At 38.1% G+C, this 24079-nt stretch overlaps 2 protein-coding genes and 1 non-coding gene across 3 annotated transcripts; 2 read left to right on the top strand and 1 right to left on the bottom strand.

Annotated features, from left to right (window-relative positions):
• The first annotated feature begins 7379 nt into the window (after positions 1 to 7379).
• Positions 7380 to 11935, top strand: LOC133779512 (protein DETOXIFICATION 3-like). The gene is made up of 7 exons (XM_062219466.1): positions 7380 to 7489; positions 7631 to 7693; positions 7976 to 8073; positions 8128 to 8212; positions 9926 to 9982; positions 10386 to 10592; positions 11824 to 11935. The coding sequence occupies exons 1-7, from the start codon at positions 7380 to 7382 to the stop codon at positions 11933 to 11935; spliced, it is 732 nt and encodes a 243-aa protein (XP_062075450.1).
• Positions 11936 to 16856: 4921 nt separating this feature from the next.
• LOC133781189 (small nucleolar RNA R71) lies at positions 16857 to 16963 on the bottom strand. The gene has a single exon (XR_009869979.1). It is a non-coding gene; the product is annotated as a small nucleolar RNA R71 (small nucleolar RNA).
• Positions 16964 to 21270: 4307 nt separating this feature from the next.
• Positions 21271 to 22081, top strand: LOC133779511 (uncharacterized). Its single transcript, XM_062219465.1, has 2 exons — positions 21271 to 21696; positions 21983 to 22081. The coding sequence occupies exons 1-2, from the start codon at positions 21271 to 21273 to the stop codon at positions 22079 to 22081; spliced, it is 525 nt and encodes a 174-aa protein (XP_062075449.1).
• The last annotated feature ends 1998 nt before the right edge of the window (positions 22082 to 24079 follow it).

Genomic DNA, 24079 nt, shown 5'->3' with positions numbered 1-24079 from the left:
GAATCTTGGCTCATATCTATTGCCTTTGGGGCATTTATTTTCAGATGTTGACGGCTCATTGCCCGCCCTTTTCCCCCCTTTTCTGCCATTTCCGTTGCCATTGCCTTTGCCGTTGCCATTGGGTTTATCTGACCTGTTGGCGGCCTTGACGGGATCTTCCTTTGGTTCGTTGTCTTTCGTAGGAGACTTCCCCTCATTGGCGATCGCATCTTCGAGCTTGATGTACAGGTCAGCTCAATCCAGGAACTCCTGGGTACTCCTTATCCCCATTCTTTCTTAGGCTGTTCCAGAGAGGAGAATGGCGTCTAACCTCGGCAGTTAGGGCCATCATCTTTCCCTCGTCGCCCACTATTTTGGCTCTAGCAGCTGCTCGCATGAAACACTGGACGTATTCCTTTAAGGGCTCTCCATCCTTTTGGCGTATTTCGACCAGCTGGTTGGCCTCTGCGGGGTGTACACGACCCACATAGAATTGTCCGTAAAATTCATTCACAAACATTTCCCAGGATACTATACTAGTAGGAGGGAGCTTAAAGAACCACTCCTGAGCGGTGTCAGATAGGGTGGCAGGGAAGGTCCTGTAGCGGGCATCGTCCGACACCTTCTAAATATCCATTTGTATCTCAAACTTGTTCACATGAGATACTGGGTCCCCGTACCCGTCAAAGTTCGGTAGTATCGACAATTTGAACTTGCTGGGGGTCTCTGCCATAGCAATCCTCTGCACAAATGGAGTGTTTCTCCTCCAGTCGTACTCTATTGGGGATGTCCGGCTCCCGACCATCTGCTGTACCGCTTGGTTCAGAGCATCAATTTGAGCCTGAACCGTGTCTGGGATCGAACGGGCGACTGGTGCCGGAGGAGCATACTCATCATGCCTCTCGTGTCTGTCATTAAGTACGTCCCTCAAGTCATCGTCTCTGCGCCTTTTCTCACTGGGGCCCAGCCGATCGAAGACGTTATGATGTCGGGGTTGCCCCCCAGCGTTGTGGCTCACAGGCCTATTTTCTCTCGGTGGGGGGTTTCCACCTCCACCTCTTTCCTCACGCCTTCGACCAGGATTCCAACTGCCAGAATCGACCTCATTGTAGTCATGGCCATCCCTAAACTGTGATCGACTATGGTGCGACCGGTTGGTCACATTGTTTCCTCCTCTGGCTGGTATCTCCCGAGCGTCAAAGGGTAGCCTGCGCTGGTCGGTGGGTTCTTGTGCATTATTATGCCGTGGGGGGCCCCTAACCGCAGAGCCTGATTCGTTGTGCCTTCTGTTTGCAGAAGGGCGCTGCCCCCTGCTCGGTGGATTTGCCTCATCGTCCTCTGGGCGTCTAGGGCTGCGGGGAGGCTGCCCGAATTATTCTCCCTCTGGCGCTGGGGATTGCCGCGACCAGCTTGAGAGGGTGGATGGTTCTCAGGATCCCGAATCGGGACATCATCCTGAGCAACATGTGGCCGCTCCGGCCTTTGAGGGCTTGCTGGCTGGAGCGGAGGACTTGGATTAGGGGTCCGTTGTGGTGGTGTACTTAGTGGCTGATCCAGTTGAGAGGCCAGCATAGCTTGCCCTCGGGCCAACTGAATGGTTGCTTCAAGAGCGGCCATGGAATCTCTCTGCTAACGGTCCCTTTCTACCTGCCGCTCATTTAGCTCCTGACGCTGACGTTCAATCTCCCTCTGCTGCAGTGCCAATGTCTCTGCTGTATTCTCCTGATTGGCCAAATCATCCTGCAACACCCCCAATGTTGCCCTCAGCGTCTCGGAATCCATTTCCTCCTCTTCAAAATCCAGGTGTGGTTCATTTTCAGCCACATTTGGAGGAGGAGGTTGAGATGACACATCGCCAGTAGCCTGTCCAGCTCTCTTGGATGTCTTCGCCATTTGATCTTCCTAAATCTTTTTGACTAATCTCTCAATGCAAGCACCAAAATGTTGACCCTTGATTTGGCCAATGACACGGAGTCAAAATAACGACAAAGAACAAAAAGTAAATCAAGAAGGGAATCAAATGGGAATAAATTGACACAAGTAATTTATAGTGGTTCGGCCCCAACTGTGTGGTAATAACCTACGTCCACTTAGTGTTCTTATTGGTATTGAATCCCAATGACGTGATCAAAGAACTAGGGTTCTTGAGTTTCACAAGCCTCAGGAGGATTACAACTTTCGGTGGATAATAACACTATGCTTTTCTCTTTGAATACAAAGATTGAAAGTCCAAGAGTTCCCCCAAAAGTCCATTCCTTGAGCCTTCTCAATCTTATTTATAGGCTCAAGGAGGTTACATGGACCGATGGGCCTTAATTATCCTTAATATCCGCGTATCAAGGCAATAAAAAGGAAATATAATACATGTAGTTATTACAAGATTATGCATCTTAAAGGAAGTAAATAGAAGCATGCGACCACCCTGGTCACATCTAAACACTGGATCTTATGAAGCAATAATCATCTAGTCGATAGGGGAACAACTTCTCTTCACTTCAAAACTGTCACGTGCCAACCACGTGTAAGAAATTCTTGCCACGTCATCAGGAGCCATTTTTGAGTAAATAGATTGAAAACTTTCTTCACACTTCTCTGTTCACGTGAACTTCTGGTTCTTCCTTGTTAAATGTGTTAAGGGTATAGCTATTTTTGAGAACCCTTCAACAAATCATCTATAGTATCCTGGTAAGCCAAGAATACTCCTCACCTCAGTGGCGCTCTTGGGCTTCGGATGAATTGAAACTTGGGTTTTGATGGTTTAGGGGCAATGAGATGATTGGGAACTTTGTTTATGAGATTTGGGTATGTTTGGATAGGTTTTTGGAAGGATTTAAAGTGGGAAAATCAGAGTTTCATGGTTGTGTTCGTGGTTGGGCCGCGGCCTAGGCTTGAAAAAAAAGAGGGTTTTGGCTGTTGGGGGCACTTTGGGCCACTTCCCCTTTTTTTCAAGTCGCGGCCCATGACGCAGACAGAGAGGGGTTTAGCCCATGTTCTTGATCAGGCCGCGGGCTGGGTTTTTGGGGCCGCGGCCCAAAAGTGCAGAAATGGCCAAAATGGGTTTTTAGTCATGGGAACTTAAACCTAAGGGCTCAGGATCGTTCTTACTACCCATTTGAGTAGGATTCGACGTCCCGGAGGCTAGGACTTGGTCCAGAAGTATTTATCTACTCATTTTGATGATGTTTTATATTATGGTTGTGACTAGGTTATCTCTAGGGGCTTGGAAAAAGGATCGTGCTTGTGGCTTGTTTATTGGTAACCTGTGCTTGGCTAAAGGTAAGAAAACTGCACCCAATATGTGATGCATGTGATGCATAAGATAAATGTGATTAGGCCATGGCATGAATGTTGAATATGAGATTGATCAGAGCTTGAGTCTCTGTAAATGTGCATGATCATAATTATGCTAGTGAATGTTGAGTAAGCATGCTGAATGCCTTATATTAGGATATTTGACATATGATATATGCCTGGGTGCATTGCTTACTTGTGAGTGGTACTGACTCATTAGTCAGAAACAACATGAGTCGTATGGAATTGACCTATGAGTCAAGAGCGGGATAAGCGTATTGAATGTAGAGCTGAAATGATTAGATATAATCAACATGAGCATTAAATGAATCATCATGAGTATTAAATGCTTGACTGACCTCAAGTTCGATGAAAATAAAAGCGCTTGTCTAGTCTAAAGGATAGTTACATAGAGCCTGGGCCAAATGTCTCAGGTAACTGTTATGTCACATGGCTTAGGGTGTGGAGCCCAAGTTCGTGACTCATTAGTCACTTATCTGATTAGGGTGTAGATCCCAAGTGTAAGACTCATTAGTCACCTATCAAGTTCGTGACTCATTAGTCACTTATCTGGTTCAAGTTCGTGACTCATTAGTCACTTATCTGGTACAAGTTCGTGACTCATTAGTCACTTATCTGGTTCAAGTTTGTGACTCATTTTTCACTTATCTGATTAGGGTGCAGAGCCCAAGTGCGTGACTCATTTATCACTTATCTAATTAGGGTGCGGAGCCCAAGTGTGTGACTCATTAGTCACTTATCTTATTAGGGTGCAGAGCCCAAGTGTGTGACTTATTAGTCACCTATTCAAAGTTGGACACATTAGCCATCTATTCCCAGATTGACTGGAGAGTCATCTATAGAGTGGCAGGGCCCATAATCATTTATTTGGACTTTCATGCATGCATGAAAAAGGTTATTATTGCTATGCATGCCTATTATGATTCAATGACATGTTATTACCTGTTCATGAGCATATTGAGTTTTCTTGCTGAGCTTCGGCTCACGTGTGCTATGTTGTGTAGGTAAAGGCAAAAGAAAGCTGGACCATCCTTGAGTTGGAGAGCTTAGGTGACGATGTGTACATATGCAACTGTTCGACCACCACGATTGAGGGTTCAAAGAGGAACTAGGGTTAAACCCTATTTTGCCGCTTAGGTCGGCTGGTTGTAAATATTTTATTGTAATTAACATTTAAAATATATTTTGGGATCCCAATGTATACCGTAAACGTTTTAGTGAAATGTTGTATCTTTAACCCTAAACTGTTAATCACACTTAGTTACATGATTATGGCCAAATGACTAAATTATTGAGTTTAGCACTATTTAAATTGCACAACGTAATGGTCCCTGGGTAGTAGGGCATTACAATCATAATCCTTAAGGTCTAACTCGATCAAATCTACTGGTAACTCTCTTCCTTCAATTCTAACCACAATGCTACGCACCCCTCTACGAGATAGCATTCTTTCCCCCGAGGGTAGTTCCGTAACAAACTTTTCTCTAAAAAGTTCGCACGGTTTATCTAAGCTATCATTCATATTCAAAGAGACAAAGGAATGTGTTGCTCCTGAATCGACTAAAACATTGAATGGTTTTCCAGAGATAGTGATTTGACCTGATACTACTATATTGCTAGTTTTTGCCTCACCTTTTGTAAGAGCATAATCCCTGGATGGTACCAGCTTATGATCCTTCTTTTGGTCCTTCAATTTTTGGCAGTCCTTCTTTGTATGACCCTCTTCTCCAAAATTGAAATAACCATTAGTCTTGTATTTTCATTCTCCTGAATGCTTCCTCTTACAGATAGGGCATTGGGGATACTCCACGTAAGGCTTCTTGTTTCCGTTGCCTTCCAGTGCAGTCTTTCCTTTCTTATCGCCCTTTTGGTTGTGACTACTGTCATGTTTTCGCTTGTGATCATTCTGTTCATTATTGTTCTTTCTAGAGTCCCTTTGGGCTACACCTTCTTTCCAGATTCGGTCTTTCGCCTGTTCGTCTTCCAAGGCCATTTCCAATGTTTCTATATATGTGGTTATTCCCCGAATTAGCTTTAAGTCCCAGGCTATCATGTATGCCGTGAACTTAGCCAGTCTATCAAACTTCCTAGCATACTCTGTCACAATCGAATTCCCTTGAGTAAGCGCGATGAATTAGTCCAGCCTTGTGGCTAGAATCACAGGACAATAATACTTTTTGTTGAACACCTGGACAAACTCGTCCCATGTCATAATGTTTACATCTCGAGTTTGCTTCACTATATCCCACTAGATGCAGGAGTCTTTCTTTAGTAAACTTGAGGCACACGAGACTCTGTCCTCATTACCCAATTGCATGTGTTCTAAGATAGATTCTATTGAGCGAAGAAATTCTTCTGCTTCTATTGGGTCTGATTTGCCCTCGAAGTTAGGTGGTTGCTGCTTCCTAAAGGGTTCATATACTGCCTTGTAGCGAGGTTCTACCAACTGGAATAATTGTGCTAAAGGAATGACTTGTTGCATCACTTGTTTTTGTTGTCCTTGGTTTGTTTGGAATTCTTCTTCTCTCCTCCTTAGCTCTGCCCTAAGACAGGCACTCTTTTTCCAAGTTTTCTCGAGCAGTAGCAGTTGTCGGTTCTTCCGCTTCATTAGGTGCTTCTAGCACTTCCGGTGCTGCTGGCATATTTGCAAATTCTTCATATATAGGGGTAGTGGCTACTCCTCTTCCTCTCCTTCTCCCCCTTCCTCGACCTCTTCCCTGTCCTTTTTCTTGGCCATTTAGTCTTTCAGATCTTCTTGGTTCCTGCTCCATATTTCCTTTCTTTTTCCCCAAAAGAGAAAAATGTAAAAGCTAAGACAAAGAAAACAAGCAGACATCTTAACTTATCCTATTGTACTACTGTCTATTAGGTCCATCTATCTAGTATAAACTACCCTATTACAATTAAGTCCAACTCGGGTAAATGGGCCTTAACAATTGAATCTTTCATGGAGGACAAGTAGGTTCAGTATGTCGTACCCACTACTAAGGCCCCCCTAACTTCCACTTGAACCCAAAAGACAAGAATTTTAACCCTTTCTTTATTAATTATTGTTAATTTTAATTAGATCCAATCTAATAATGCAAAGCAAATGGGGTAACCCATAAGAGGGGAATTTAAACCTTACATTTTCAGTTGAATAAAAAAATTCTTAACATTTACTAAACAGTGAAAAAAAAAAGAAAATAACATGTTTTATTAAAATAAGAAATTATTTACAAACTATCGAAAAATTCTAAAAATAAAATAACATAAAAATAAAACTTAATGATGTGTTCTTATATTCATCTAATCCTCCACATCGGATCCTTCTTCTAGCATGTCCTGATTGAAGTCCTCATAATCCTCTTTGGTGTAGATAAATCTTTAAGTGAGAGGAACATGACTAAGAAATCATTTCCTAAGAGTATTTGCTAATTGGTGTACTCCTTCATCTATCTCCCCATTTGGTAAATTGATATCTTCAAATATTCTAAAATTTCGTGAAATCCTATCCATACTATCTTCAAATATCTTCAAATATCCTCAATCGTTACACTTTTGCCAAACAAAGCCTCGTTCCATACTATCTTTAGGGTCGGTTATTCTCCTTACTGCATTAAATTTTCTAACAACAATAGGGTCCATTGTGCTATGTTATGAAAATAGATCATACAAAAAAGCATTACGAACATATTAAAAAATGAGTATACTTACTTGGTAGCGAGTTGGTCCTTTGTAGCTTTCGTGTGTCACTACAACAATTATGCCCATATATTACATTAAAATATCACATATTTTAAAAAGTGCTATTGTCGCATGCTAATAGAAAAAGACTAAAATATTTTACTAAAATGAAATGAAATCAGGCGGTAAACGAAATACACTTAGGCGCCAAATGAAAGACAGAAGCAAATCCCTAATCTCTAAGGTTGAATCCCTAATAACCCTTCACGCCTCCTCTATTTCTCTCTCACACTCAGTAACTCTCTCTCGCTCTATCTTTCTCTCTGAGCTACTCTCCCGTTCAATCTTTCTTTCTTTCTCTCTGTTTGTTGCAGGTGTGTAACAAGGTGACGGGGGCCCACGACTTGGGTCGTGTGACAGGGATGCCTGACTCGTGGGTCTACGGCGTGGCTGGCTCGTGGGTGCGACAGTGCTTGCGGTGGTGGGTCTACGGTGTGGCTCGACTTGTGGGTCTACGACGGTCTTGTACCAGGTTAGTTCCAAGTTAATGGTCTATCTTCCATCAGGTTTCAATCTTCCATCTTTGTATTTTTTTTCCTTTTGTTTCTCAAGAAAATTCTTGGGGAAATTGGTTTTTTTGCAAGTTTGTACATTATTTTTTAATTATTTACAGGGTGTTGCAATACTTCAGTAGTCTAATGCAAATTCTACATCCCAAAATCAGATACAATTTGGGGTTTGTAGATTGAAGTTGTTTCCGTGTCTTTGTGAAAGTCAGATATTATTTGGGGCTTGGGATTTGAATATTGAAGTTGCTCATGGGTATTTCATTATGCTTATTTAAATCTATGATTTACACTCCCTTGAATTCGTTCTCAATGTAAAGTGGCTAGAAAATTTGTATTAGAAGATATATTGTCATCTGATTATGTTTATTTTTGTAGGCATACCCATGTTAACATTATTAATTTATTCGTTAAAACAATTAGTGACAAAATATTTTTTTTATAATAAGTAGTCAAAATAAGTATGTTGTTGCTTTCTTCTTCATTGCCTTTTCATGCTTGTTGGATTACACAAATGGTGTGCTTTCTTCCAAAGGGGTTAATTATGAAGGTACGTAGAGTTTTCTGAGTAATCTATCTTTTTCTCTACAAACAAAATTTGCAGTTCAAGCTTTGATGGACATTAAGAACTTGTTCAACCAGTACCAAGGTTGCCTGCCAAGACCTTCAAGTAAGTCATTTTCTATATTGTAATTGTTGTTGTGGTTATTATTTTCTCTGTTGCATTGTTGTTGAAGAAGAAAAACTTTTGTAACATAATAATTCAACGGCTTTAATTTTTGAATTGACACAGCATTGTGGGGAACCCTCTGATTTGTGCCACAGGGAAGGAACAAGTGTGCTTTGCAACGATGCCGATAGCACTTCCTTTTTCCTCTAATAATTCGCAAAGTAATAATTATTCTCTTTACTGTGTTTTCAGTTTCTTTACTCGTTCAGACACTTCCTTTCGCTTTTTTCTTCTTTTCTACAATAATGTTGTGTTCTTTATTTTTCTAAAGCACAAGCAGTACTATCTTCCTTTTACCTTTTGTTGGAGCTTCATCATTTAGTTTCTAAGGCAAAAAAACAATGTTACTAATTCAGCCCAAGATTTTTAAGATAGATTATTTGAGAGATTACATTAAATAACATGTTATAACTGCTCTAATTTGCTTCTTTATGCCACTTTTGAAGATGCTCATACTGCTAGGAGACCCAAAAACCATAAAATTGCTTTAGCCTTTGCTTCAAGCCTGGGCTTCTAAATCGAGAAAGAGACATGCAAATAGGTCAGTGAATCTCACTTGATTGCTGCTTTAGTTTGGCTTGTGAGGTTTCGGGCACAAAAATGGGATTATTGAAGAGTAACAAAGGAGAAAATGAGTCTTTGTTGCTCTTATATCATGTAATGTATTTTGAACCAAAAAAAAGAAGAAAAGATAATGCTTATTGTTTTTTATTCCAACCAGAACTGCCTATTACTTCACTTTTAGACATGGGCTACAACTTTTAGCACTGTTAGATCTTTATGATGTTATTCATGCTAAGACCTTGATGAATTTCATTTAGAGCACTGAAAACTAACATACGTGTTTAAAACATCATATTATGTAGGGTCATGAACTTGTGTATCTGTTTGTGTTATCACATTCATTAGTACCTCCCTATTGAGAATCCAACATATGGATGATGCATAGATACATTGTTATTACTAATTTAAACTTGATTCACTAAATTCTTTTAAATAAATGTTTATTACTTTTTGTTACCCATCACTAAATAAATGTCTATCACCAGTTCTGGCAGTTCTGGTAGCCCATGTCCCTTCTATTGTAATGGTTTGGTAAATTTTTCTCTTTTCAAATTTTGTTTTAATATATTGTATCTGCTTTTGGCATCACTTTTTTATTTTTATTTATTTTTACTTATTTACCTTGCACACTTGTGAAAATAATCTTAAATGGTGGTCATGTGAGCTGCTTATACTGCTATCTGGTCTTCTACCGAATCCAAAGCTGGAGACTTCAGTGCTATCGATATGGTATGTTACAAATTCACCATCTATGCTCTATGCTGTTGAGAAAATACAAGGCAAGGATAAAATTGGTAAATTTGAAGTGTTAAGGGCAGGGGCTGATACAATGTTAGTCAAAGTCAAAATATATAGAAAGAACATCTCTGGGCCTATTATAGCTATGACAACTTAAGCCGCACCTGAAACTGTCTATAAAAGGAGCCTTTCTAATCCTTGTTGACATTGCTTACTAGGTTGAGATAGCCTCAGTTTATAAACTAGTTCTGGTAAACGGTCAATACTATGATACTTTCACCGCTAACTTATTTTTGTTTATATATAATTAGTTCTATTGTAAATTTGATGTGCTTATATTTAGTTTTTCTTTCTGATCTTTTCCAAACAGCCTAACCATCTCAACATTGCACTTCACCATATCATACGGAGTTGGAGTTGCTACAAGGTTTGCCTTTTGATGCATTTTTTTCGTTTCACTTACGTACTTTGCATGATTAATTAGAAAGCCCTTGTATATGTAGCCTCTATAGATATATAAATATATATTTACAAAATGACCTTGGCCACTACTGATAAATTGAAAAAATATATACATTTCACATTTGATCTTGGCATGTGATCAAGTATTGTATAAGGAATGAAACTCTAACTATAATGTATAACAAAATGTATATGATAGTCTCATATATGAATTAGTGGTACATGATGACAATGAATTGTTTTTAAAAATATCCCTTTCGATCTGGTAATACATGGAACAAAGTAATTGTTATGTATCGCTGAAACGTGAAGAGAAAGGGATGGGAATAAAAGAGTGACACAATGTTGATTTCATATTGGTTTTACAGCACAAGAGTGTCGAACGAATTAGGTGCTGGTAAACCAGAAGCAGCACGGTTAGCTGTTTGGGCAACAATGTTTATAGCAACAACAGAGGCAGCAATTGAGAGCACTATTCTCTTCCTGTGCCGTTCTTTTGTGGGTTATGCTTACAGCAATGAGAAACAGCTCGTGAATTATATTGCTTTCATGACTCCTCTGATATGTCTCTCAGTGTTTATGGATAGCATACATATATATAAGTTCTATTTTTGAGTATTGGACAGTCCATAATTTTGTCTATAACTTGCTTTTTTTTTGGGTATGTTTCATTCGTTTGCCTTGAAAATCTTTGATTAATTTACTGAAAGACACATTTTTGGGTGATATTTCTACTAAAGAGCATAAGAATACCAACTCGTAGTGTGAATAGAATTGAACTGTCCTTGAAGTAACTATAAGTATGCATGATTTAGAAATAGTTTTAAACGTGTTTTTGTGTCCGTATTTTGAGATTTCCTTGTCATTTTTTTATGTGTTAATGCCCCCCATCTTTTGTGTTTAATAACAAGTTTTTTTTATGTGTTTTCTAGTTTGGGTATTTTTTTTCTATTTCTTTTTATGTTTCCTCAGGATACTACATAATTTAGTAGTCATGACTTGAGAGTTTACCATGCCATGAAGGTAGCTGGAATTAACATCTTTGGTGCATTTTGCTACTCGTTTAATGGCATAGATTATGTATTTTGCTATTGGCTTTGGTGTATTTTGTTACTGGTTTGTGTTGTTTTTTTACTGCTACTGTTGGTCTATTTTGCTTCTACTGTTGGTCTATTTTTTAAAATTTGGTAATTTAATCATGCCACAATTACATAGGTCCAATTACTTTAACAATTTCCTTGTTTCCTAGTAGTGCATACAATTGAATAATACCAAATTCTGACTATATTACTAAGTTATTGGGAATTCGGTAGGAATGTGCTTGCTCTTATAAACTCTAGTTAAGATTAAGTTGCATTGATTTGTATTTCCTTGTTTTAATTTGTATTACTATAGGGGATGCCATTGTTTATTACTTCTAAGAAAAAATATTATCATGAAGGTTATATATTCTATCTATTTATATTTAAACTATCTTTTGTACATTTAATATCAGTAAAGGACATATAGCTGTTTTTTTTATTATTTGAAAAAAAACTTTGCTTTATTATGTTTGTAGTGTATCAAGCCTTTGCCTTGCTTTCTGAAGAAGGTTATGAAACACTTTATGTCTTCATTGCTCCCTACTTTCTGAAAAACTAATGTCTTAATGGCAGCAAGTTGTTTGACAAGTTTGATTTTTTTTTTTGCACTGTATTCTCTTTTCTTATTTATAGCTTGGGTAAGTTATAGTTTATATGATAGTTATGGGATTGGATTTGCATTCACTTGTTATATTGTTTATTTATTTTAGTTTTCATCTTGCAGTTGTTCCCATGCTTTGTTTGATTCTTCATTTTGTTTTCTAGTTGATTTTCTAGCATTTCAGGAACTTGTTACTGCTTGTTGTCATCTTGGCTTGCCTTGTCCATGGGGTTGACCATTTATTGGGTCTCTCATTTGGTTTCTGTTTAGTTTTTCCTCATTTGTAGCCATGGGGTTGCTTTGCTTTTTATTTACTATGCAATTTTTCTGTAATAATAGAATGGTCTGTTTGGTTGAATTCATGCATTCAACTTTTGATTGAGTATAAAAACCGTCTTAAGATAGAGCAATAGATCATATACTATGTTATGCAGATATTCTATTGACTAGAATAGAAGCTTTGATCATGTTTATTTATTTATTTTTTATTTTTCATATGATTGCAATTGAGTATGCTGACTTGAGAAACTAAAACTATCTTCAGTTGGAATTTGATTATACGTATGTTGTCAATCTTCTTTATTCTCTTTCTATAATGGAGGCGTAGCTATTGTTGATCTGTTTATTAATTCTTCTATTAACTTTCATTCAATTTTTGGTCTCTTATTTATTGGTCATGAAATCAATCAAAGAGACTGCCTTAATTCTCTCTAATGATGATGTTGAGGAGTCATCACTTTTAGTTTACAATTAACTTTAAGTTTAAGCATTAATTATTTAAATTCTTATGCAGCTAAGGAAATCAACCAACAACAAAGACAAGTGCACAATGGATGATGAATTGAAGGATGGAGCAAGTTTCATGGTTTACTTTTTGTGTATCTTGCTATGTTTTTGTTTTTCATTTTTGAAGTAAAAGATGTTCAAGATTATAGAACTTTATTATGTATGCTTCAAACTTAAGTTAGAACTAAGATCTCATGAAGTAGCCACAATCATGGTTTGAATTAGTTCTTGTTTAATGTAATACATATGGTTTATCAATCTATTGAATATTACATTTTGTGATTAATTTTGTTATTTTTTTTTATCTAAATACAATAATAAAAACTTTTTTATTTTAAAAAAACTTATAATTATCCTTGCACAACACAATTAAAAACCTATTATATAGACTAAAATAACAAAATTTTATTACTGGACCTTTAATATGACATTTATGGCTGATTTGGATACTTATATAATAAAATGTTATGATTTATATAATATAATAAACTAAAAATGCTATAAAAATAATCAATTATAACAGTTGAAAAGTGTTACGCAAAAAGTTTAAGATTAAACTTCAAATTTATAACCAATTACTCTAACTAAACGATATTATTTTAATATGATAGCAACAAAAAATGTGTTGTTGAATATTTTAAGATAACATCGAACATAGCATTAAAAAACTGTTATAGAAAAGACAGGACTTTTAATAACAAGGGCTATGTTAGCGTTTTAGAAGTGTTATAAATACTTCCGGTTAGCAGTTTTTAAGTGTTATGAATACTATTTTTTCTTGTAGTATTTCATGAGAACATTCAGGACCAATATAGTCGTGGCTCTGGTACTACTTGTAACGCCCTAATTTCTCATAATATTATCCAGAACAGAGCGTTGGATCTTAAACATAAATATTGTTCCTTTATTTAAGAAAATCATAATAAGCAAAGAGATCCCATGTCTTTACAAAAATAAAATATGTTTTGTAACAAAATTTAAGAGCAACATTCAAATATTTGAAAATAAAAATACTAAAAAAAATTCTTTGACCGTTGATCATTCCTCGACTATATGGTCCCCACAAATACATCACTAAGCTCTTAGGTCCCACTCACCACCGACCATTCTAACCTCAATTATTTTTACATAAACATCATAAGGAGTGAGCTTCTAAGCCCAGTAAGGAAAATACAAACAAAAGTCATATAACAAGTAACCATAACAAACATATCATGAATCATACAAAAGTTCATAATACCCTAAAACGCAAACATAATCTAGATCTTAACTATAAGTCATAAAAGGTCATAATTATAGGTCATAGTCATAGGTCATAATCATAAGTCATAATAGTCATAATAACAAGACAAGTATAAGAAAAAGATAAGTGCTTATTCAAGGGTGGCAATTAAGCCCCGGACATAAGTCCGTCATACAATTTTGGCAACCGAGCCTACTGGATATCACTTAGGTCCATCATACATTTCTGAACACCTTAGGTACAACTACACTTTCTTCTTTTTTGTACCTGAAATGTTAGGGTCATACAAATCACAAACTAGGTCATAAACTAAAGTAACCAACTTTCCTTACCTTGAGTGTGGAAAGGGAAGAAAAGAGACTGCTTATGCTAATAGATCTCGTCCAAACCTTACATATGACATAAATGATTTAAATTAGAGACTTATAATAAAACTATACTTTCAATAATTCTAAATCTCATAAAATCATACCTTCACCCTAGAACCAAAAGATCAATACCTCAAAATCTCGAGCCTTCACAACAATGCCTATCTCAAATAATAACACCAAGAGCTTGAGAGTTATTTCAAAGTTGTGAGAAAATTAAGAGCATAAAATGTCTATTTATAGGGTTAGAGTCTCAACTTCTCTCCTAATTCTACTCCAACTACTCTCAAATTTGAAAATTAAATAAAATAGAATCCTAACTTCTAGAGAGAATATCTCTACATTATCTTAGTAATATTTTTATTAAATAATCGAGGAATAATCTATCCATCAAACCACCTAGGAAATAATCTCTCAACCTCTAACTACCATCCCTTTCCCTCTCTCTTCCACGTCATCTCCCTCTTTCTCTAAAATTATAGAGTTATAAAATTACCTTTCCTATAAATCTCGTAGCTCTGGACTGACCTTTTGTGTCTTTTGTTAGTTGTATTTTGTTTTTAGAGTCATCACTTGAGGACGAGTAATGTTGTAAGTTTGGGGGTGTGATAACTATTGAATAAAGAGTTATTTCATGTGCTTTTGAACTTATAATTGTGAAAAAATTATGGCTGATGTTAGTTTATTTTTAGCTTTTGTAGCTAGCCTTGATGTTTTCATTATCTTAATTAAGTTTAATTATTTTTTTTAGTTTTTAAAAGGTATTGGGTTAAAGGTAATAGTTTCATGGATAAATATTCGCACAAGGAATGAACTAACATGGGAAACTATTTTGATTTAATTTTGTTGTTGATGGCTGAATTATCAGGTTTGCTGCAGCAAAACAGAAGCATTTTGATCAGGCAACTTTTGGGCACTTGGAACACGTGGCAGTCAATGAGTAAGCTGGAAATTTTGGCTGAGGTGGCAAGGGCAGAAAGAATTAGTCAATATATTGGAGAAAAAGACAAAAAGAGAAAGGAGGAATTGATGTTTTTGGAGAAAAAGGGGCATTATGGTACTTTTGGGAAAGGGAGGAGAAAAAATAATATACACAAAAAGAGGTTCCAGCCGTATAGAGGAGGCAGCAGCCGTTTTTGGAAAAGAAAACCAGAAAAAAGAGAGGAGAATAACTCAGAATATCAACAAGGAAGAAGGAGGACAACAAAGAAAGCTCAAGCATCATTTTGGATTTGTTCTTTCTTTTTTTCCTAAACTTTATTTTATTAATTTCTGAGTAGGATTCTAAATCTGAATATTATGGGCTGTTTTGATTGTGAATTAATGTTTATGAACTCAGCCATGAACTAATTTTTAGGTGGCTTGAATTGTTGATGAACCCTATGTTATAGTCTATAAATTTCTTGCACTTTATTCTAGTAAAATCTCCTTTGTTCATTCAAGTGTGCTTATATTAATTTCTTGTTGTTGTTTGGCCAGCAATGGCAAGTTATTTAATTATGTTTAATACTGGAAAGATTAAATGTAATGGGAAAAAACTTGGATGACACAAGTCATAATCTAGGTTAGGTTATGTTAGTAAGTAACATAGGGATATGTTATTTGCCTTGTGTAACTTTTGAGAATTAAACTTTGATTTGTATTCTTAAATCTGATTTTCCATAGGAATATGTTTGATTAGGTAGAAGAATTAATGTCATAAAATTTGGAAAGGTTTTATGAGTGTTTAAATGAATTCTTGTTAACCTGGGAGTTTTGCTAGATTATTGCTGCAGCAATATGTCCGCAAGTTGTTCAGGATGAGTAATATAGGGGAACTCAATAATTCAAGTCCATTTTGCAATCCATATATTTCTCTCAATTTTCTTGTTCAGTTCAGATTTTAATTTTAGTATTTCCATTTTATTTTAATATTTTGCTTAGCCTATAAACAACCCACTTGATTTTTAATTTTCTAAAAATTGTTTAGTAATTGTTTTGCTTATTTTATTTTTAATTTGCAATCCCTGTTGAGTCGATTTACTTGTCATTATATTACTTGTGTGATTACGTGCACTTGCGTATTTAAAATCAAATATTAAATTGATCACAACAAGTTTTTGGCGTCGTTGCCGGGGATTGGAATTAGAAATTTTTGTAATATCAATTACTTGCAATTTTTTTTTTTGAGCTGACTTTGTTTGCTTGCTCTTGTGTTTTCTCAGGTGATTTACTATATGAACGAGCAAGAAGACATTGAACAAGCTCTTATTGACCCTGAGATTGAAAGAACAATTAGAAGAAGACTAAGGGAACAACGGGCTCAAAATCGCCTTAATATGGCTGAAGAGGTTGAAGGAGTTGAGGGTGCTAATAATGTCACTAACACAATTGCTATGGCTGATGATAGAGAGGGAGCCATAAGGGAGTATGCTTCCCCCATGTTTAATGAGCTCAATCCGGGCATTGTTAGGCCTAAAATTCAAGCACCCCAATTTGAGTTAAAGCCCGTTATGTTCCAAATGTTGCAAACAGTGGGTCAATTTAGTGGGCTGCCTACTGAGGATCCTCATCTTTATCTTCGTTCATTTTTGGAGGTGAGTGATTCCTTCAAGCTACAAGGAGTAAGTGATGAGGCCCTAAGGTTGAAATTGTTCCCTTTCTCTTTGAGGGATTGAGCTAGAGCTTGGCTCAACACCCTTCCTCCCGACTCGGTGACTACATGGAATGAGTTGGTTGAAAAATTCTTGATCAAGTACTTCCCTCCTACCAAAAATGCCAAGTTTCGCAATGAAATTATGTCATTTCAGCAGCTGGAAGATGAACCATTTTGTGAAGCTTGGGAGAGATTCAAGGAGTTATTGAGAGAGTGCCCACACCATGGGATCCCACATTGTATACAAATGGAAACTTTCTACAATGGGATCAATTCTTCCACTTGTAAGGTGTTAGATGCTTAAGCTAATGGGGCTATTCTTTCTAAGTCCTACAATGAAGCCTATGTGATTTTGGAGAGGATAGCTTGCAACAATTATCAATGGTCCAATGTTAGAGCCTCAACAAGTCGAAAAGTGGCTGGTATACTTGAAGTGGATGCATTGACAACTTTGACCGCTCAAGTTTCTTCAATGACTAACCTTCTCAAGAACATGAGTTTGGGGGGAATGGTACAACTAGCTGCTATGGGACAATTTGCCGATGTATCTTGTGTTTATTGTGGAGATGGGCACGCATTTGAGAGTTGTCCTTCGAATCCCGCTTCAGTTTGTTATGTGGGGAATCAAAATGCCAACCGAAATAACCCATATTCCAACTCTTACAATCCGGGGCGGAGGCAGCATCCAAACTTCTCATGGGGAGGTCAAGGAGCTAGTTCAAGTGGAGCACCAATGAAAAACAAGCCTACATATCCACCGTGGTTTTCTCAACAACAACAAAGAGCTCAACCACCTCTTCCTCAAGTGTCTCAATCAAGCTCTTTGGAGAGTTAAATGAAGGAATATATGGACAAGAACGATGCTGTGATTCAGAGTCAAGCGACATCCTTGAGGAATCTAGAAACTCAATTGGGACAGCTTGCTAATGAGCTACGGAATAGACCACAAGGCACCTTGCCTAGTACAGAAAATCCAAGGAAAGATGGCAAGGAGCATTGCAAGGCGATTACCGTGAGGAGTGGTAAAAATGTGGAATTGACTGAGGATAATTGTACTAGAAACAGTGAGCCCACTTCAATCCAAAGTAGTGTGGACAAAGGAGACAAAGCTGTGAAATCAAAAATTTTAAATGCTGATCCTGAAGTAATTGCTGCAGCAATTCCTCCGCAAAATGCTACAGGAAAGCCTATAAGCAAGCCACCTCCACCATTTCCTCAGCGCTTTCAAAAGCAGCAACTAGATAGTCAATTCCGGATATTTTTAGATGTTTTGAAACAACTTCACATCAATATACCGTTGGTGGATGCTTTGGAGCAAATGCCCAACTATGTGAAGTTTTTGAAAGATATTTTAACTAAAAAGAGGAGGCTTGGTGAATTTGAAACAGTTGCATTGACTGAATGTTGTAGTGCTATATTGAAAAGTAAAATTCCTCCTAAATTGAAGGATTCGGACAGCTTCACAATTCCTTGTTCTATTGGTGGTAGAGATGTTGGTAGAGCACTTTGTGATTTGGGAGCTAGTATCAATTTGCTGCCCATGTCAATTTTCAAGAAGTTGGGGATTGGAGAAGCAAGGCCAACCACAGTCACTTTGCAATTAGCGGATCGTTCTATGGCATACCCGGAAGGAAAAATTGAAGATGTACTTGTGCAAGTTGATAAGTTCATTTTTCCGGCTGATTTCATCATCCTTGATTATGAAGCAGATATAGATGTTCCTATTATCTTGGGTAGGCCATTTCTAGCTACCGGGAGGACCTTGATTGATGTACAAAAAGGGGAGCTTACTATGAGGGTGGATGACCAACAAGTGACTTTCAATGTGTTTAATGCTATGAAGTTTCCGGATGAGGTTGAGGAATGCTCTAGGCTAAGTGTAATTGAGTCTATTGTCGCTGAAAAATTCCATAAGGAAGCTTGTAAAGATGGAGTGGGGGTGAGGTCACTTGAAGAGCTTGAAAACTTAAGTGAAGAGGAAGAAAGCCAAGTTACATGGGTGGAGTCAAAGCAGCCCTTTGCTAAATTTAGTAGGCCTTTTGAGTCATTGAACTTGTCGGAAGGGAATTTTAAGCCTCCTAAGCCTTCTACTCAAGAGCCACCAAAATTAGAGTTGAAGCCTTTGCCTAGTCACTTGAAGTATGCTTATTTGAGAGATAATGAGACCTTGCCTATGATTATTTCAGCCATGTTAGGAGCTGAAAAAGAGAGTTTGTTGCTGGCTGTTTTGAAGAAATACGCAAGGGCCATTGGTTGGACTATGGCGGATATCAATGGGATAAGTCTCTCATTTTGTATGCATAAAATTCTGTTGGAGGATTGCTGTAATAATTTTGTTGAGCAGCAGCGAAGGCTTAATCCTATCATGAAGGAAGTGGTTAGAAAAGAGATAATTAATTGGCTTGATTATGGAATTGTTTACCCAATTTCAGATAGTTCTTGGGTCAGCCCAATTCAGTGTGTTCCTAAAAAAGGTGGAGCACAGCGGTCGCTAATGAAAATAATGAGTTGATTCCCACAAGACAAGTGACGGGGTGGTGTGTTTGTATGGAGTATCGGAAGTTTAATAAGGCTACTCGTAAAGACCACTTCCCACTGCCATTCATTGACCAAATGCATGATCGGTTGGCGGGAAAGGAGTTTTATTGTTTCCTTGATGGGTATTTAGGCTATAATCAGATTTCCATCACGCCAGAAGACCAAGAGAAAACTACCGTTACTTGTCCTTATGGCACCTTTGCCTTTATAAGGATGCCTTTTGGGCTGTGCAACACCCCCGCCACTTTCCAACGTTGTATGATGGTAATATTATTAGATATGGTGGAGAAGTCTCTTGAAGTCTTCATGGATGATTTTTCAGTATTTGGGGAGTCTTTTGACACTTGTTTGGCTAACTTGGAGCAAGTCTTGGCTAGATGTGAAGAAACAAACTTGGTACTCAATTGGGAAAAATGCCATTTCATGGTTCAAGAAGGCATTGTGTTGGGCCATAGAATTTCTAACAAGGGCATAGAAGTGGATAGAGCAAAGCTGGAAGTCATAGAAAAATTGCCACCACCTATTACAGTCAAGGGGATTAGAAGCTTTTTGGGGCATGCGGGCTTCTATAGGAGGTTTATAAATGATTTTTCAAAGATTTCTAAGCCCCTTTGTTCCTTACTTGAGCAGAATCAAGTATTTGAGTTCACCAAGGAGTGTTAAGAAGCATTTGTGACTTTAAAAAAGGCTCTTATCACCGCACCAATCATTGTAGCTCTGGATTGGTCTCTCCCCTTTGAATTGATGTGCGATGCTAGTGATTTTGCTGTGGGTGCTGTACTTGGGCAGCAAAAAGAAAAGGTTTTTCATTCCATTTACTATGCAAGCAAAACATTAGCCGATGCCCAATTGAAATATACTACCACCGAGATAGAGCTTTTGGCGGTGGTGTTTGCTTTTGACAAGTTTAGAGCTTATCTTGTGGGGACTAAAGTGGTAATTTATACAGACCATTCAGCGATCAAGTATCTAATTGCCAAAAAGGATGCTAAGCCACGACTTATTCGATGGGTGTTGCTTCTTCAAGAATTTGACTTGGAAATTCGGGATAGAAAAGGACGGAGAACCAAGTGGCTGACCACTTATCTAGACTTGAAGCTGGAAGAGATAAGCAAAATGAAGGGTCTATTAAAGAGACATGCCCCGATGAGCAATTGTTGGTTGTGAACCAAACCACTACTCCATGGTATGCTGGTTTTGTCAACTATTTGGTGAGTGGTTTGCAGCCACCTGATTTGAATAGGCAGCAACTCAAGAAGTTCTTTCATGATGTGAGATTCTATTATTGGGATGAGCCCTATTTGTACAAACAATGTTCAGATCGAATCATGAGGCGTTGTGTGCCCGAGGATGAAGTTTCTAGCATACTAGAGCATTGTCATTCAGCTCCTTATGGTGGGCATTTTGGTGGGCAAAGAACAACCGCTAAGGTTTTTCAATCGGGGTACTATTGGCCCTCTATATTCAAGGATGCTCATGAATTTGCTAAGAGATGTGACTGCTGCCAGCGTGTTGGAAATATTTCAGCAAGGAGTGAAATGCCTTTGAATAGCATCCTTGAAGTGGAATTGTTCGATGTTTGGGGAATTGACTTCATGGGGCCATTTCCACCATCATTTGGAAATTTGTATATCTTGGTGGCTGTTGACTATGTCTCTAAGTGGGTTGAAGCAGTGGCAAGTCCTACTAATGATTCCAAGGTGGTTATGAAATTCCTACATAAGCATGTGTTCACCGGCTTTGGCACTCAAAGGGCGCTTATAAGTGATGAAGGCACCCACTTTGTGAACAAGGTTTTGGCATCTTTATTAGCCAAATATAGTGTGAAGCATAAGATTGCCACCACCTACCATCCCCAAACCAACGGTCAAGCGGAAATATCCAATAGGGAGATCAAGGGAATCCTAGAGAAAGTGGTGAATCCTAGTAGAAAGGATTGGTCTTAGCGATTGGATGATGCTCTTTGGGCATATCGAACGGCTTTCAAAACCCCTTTGGAAATGTCACCGTATCGTTTGGTTTTTGGGAAAGCTTGCCATTTGCCCGTTGAGTTGGATCATAAGGCATATTGGGCAACTAAGAAACTGAATATGGATCACCAAGCTGCTGGAGAAGCTCGAAAGTTACAGTTAAATGAGCTAGAAGAGATGAGGTTGTTCTCCTATGAAAATGCTAAGTTGTACAAGGAGAAAACTATGAGGTGGCATGATCAGAAAATTCAAGCTCGGGTCCTTGAGAAGGGGCAAAAAGTGTTTCTCTTCAACTCGCGTTTGAAGTTATTTCCTGGCAAGTTAAAGTCCCGCTGGTCTTGCCCATTCACAGTGGTGCAAGTTTACCCCCTTGGAACAGTTGAAGTTCGCGAAGATCAATCCGGAAGGGAGTTTAAAGTGAATGGGCAGCGACTGAAACATTATTGGGGAGGTGAGGTCAACCGCGAGAAGACCTCCATCACTTTAGAGGATCCTTAAGGCTGTGGTTGATTTGGGTTGTCAAGTGATTCAGGCACTAATTTAAAGACAACCCAAAAAGAAGCAAGTGTAAAACAAAAAAAAATCTTGTAATATAAAAAAAAAAGAGAAGAGAGAAAAAAAAAAATATACATACATATGAGTGTTTTTTAATTATTTTTATTTTTATTTTTATTTTTCGTAATGTTAATTTCATTTTACTGTGATGATTTGGAGTGGTTTTATGTGTATTTTGGTGTTTCAGGTGTTAAGAAAGCAAGAAACAGGGTGTTTGGAAGTGATTTTGGAGTCTGATGGTTTTGCGAAAGTTTTGATTCAGCAAAATGACCGCAAATATTTCTGAAAAAATAGGGAGTTACGTCAAATTTGGGTTGTTGAAGCAAATCTTGGGCAAAATTTTTAGTAATCTGGGCAGGAAAACATCCTGGGTCGTGGTTTCATTCATAGGCATATATATATAATACTATATTTATATAATATATATATAAAAGAAAAATATATATATGTACTATATTTAATATTATTTATACATATTTTACTATATATATGTATATATATAATTATATGCATATACAGAAATATGTATTAAATATATATATATACGTATACACGAATAACTATACAAAATCTATATATATATTTCAGTAAAAATTTTATTATATCTATAAAATATATATATATATACCCGTATATACCCAAATACCCTAATACCCCATTATCATCTTCCCCACTCCCCATACCTCCCTGCCCAGAACCAGCCGTGTGTACCCAAGCACCTGTTTGCACCGTTCACCAGCCCAGTCCGAGAGCCACCAGCCATCGCCGAACAAACCCAGACCAAGGCCCACCACCACCCATCCATCCCCGAGAGCCACCAGCACTTTTGCACTCCACCCAGCCGAGAAAGTCTCTGCCCCGTATACTGACCTCTACCACCCAGCCGAGAAGCACGCCGATCCCAGCACTCGGCATCCTAGGCATCTCCAAGATGAAGACCCCACCAAAATACTCGGCCAGGCGCAAGGCACCAGCACCCCTTCGGCACCCCAAGTGCTTCCGAGAGTCTTTGCCTCAACTTTGGTCAGGCGAGACCCCAGCCCTCAGCACCTAGGCACCAAGCCGTAAGCTCCATACATTGGCTGGGTTCCCAGCAGTGACCCCTCGCTCTAGCCTAAGCCTAGGTGCATCCGAGCCCACACATCCCACAGTCAGCCGAGCCACTCAAAAAAAAAAAACTAGGGTATTAATTTCTTGTCCTCATAATGCTATGTATATTGCTGGGCATATGAGTCATTTCTAGTCTTTGATCTGGGGAGCACAAAAACCTGTTGGAAATTCTGTTGAAAAATCTGTGGCCTTACTGTTCAGGGTGGTAATATTGCTCTGTTATTCTATTGAAAAATCTGTGGCATTACTCTTCAGGTACTCCTTTTGTTGTGTGGTAGCCTTGTAATTTAGCTGCTGCCTTTTTGCCCAACATGACCATTAAAACACGAGCACAGAGAAATAAGCCAAACACTACCCCACCATCCCCTGTCCCACCACCAGATAAACCAAAATCTACACCAATCTCTATCCCATAGACAACCAAAACAACCAAAAAGAAATCCAAAACCACCACTGCCCCACCAAAAGCCCCACAACTTCCCATTGCCCCATTACTCCTGCCTTCCCCAGCCACTATAAATGCTCCTACCCCCACCAAAGCTACCCCACCAGCCACCAAATCAACCCCAACCCGACCCAAATTTGAGAGAATTTAGCCCAGGCCAGCAAGAATCCCAGGAGCTCCATGCACATCATCAAGCAATCTCCATCTGCAACTAGCTGCGCCTCACCCAAGCACTGAGTGACCCAGCTGTGCATCCCTTGAGCAGAGCCTGCATATTCGTTGAATGAGCATTTCTGAACTCTACTCCCCAATTTGATATTGTTTATGTCTGTTTCTTTGTTTTCTCTGTTTTAGGTGTAGTTCTTACTCATTGGCAAATTTTTGTGTTGTGTTATACTTTGGTCTCAAGTGTTGATAATGATTTTTGTGTTTTGTGTACTGGGTGCTCGGTGTTGTACTTAGTTATGTTTCTTTGGTGATTTTTGTGCAGTGAGCTCCGAAATTTGAGTCATTTTCCTTATGTTTTGTTGCTAGGAAGGTACTTTGTTGGAATAGTTATCTTTGTTCTATTTTTAGTTTGTCTTTGTCTTATTGTGTTGTCGTTCTTTTGAGGATATTCTTTGCTTTTGTTAGTGTTTAACTAGGGGGCTCGATGACAACTTTGCAAACTTAAAAATATATATATAATCAATCTAAGTTGCAGCTGAATGTCTTTCTTTCTTAAATTTT

This window comes from Humulus lupulus, chromosome 5, assembly GCF_963169125.1.
Source record: "Humulus lupulus chromosome 5, drHumLupu1.1, whole genome shotgun sequence".
Lineage (NCBI taxonomy): Eukaryota > Viridiplantae > Streptophyta > Magnoliopsida > Rosales > Cannabaceae > Humulus > Humulus lupulus.
The sequence above is the reverse complement of the archived record's forward strand: the minus strand, read 5'-3'. Positions and strand labels throughout refer to the sequence as shown.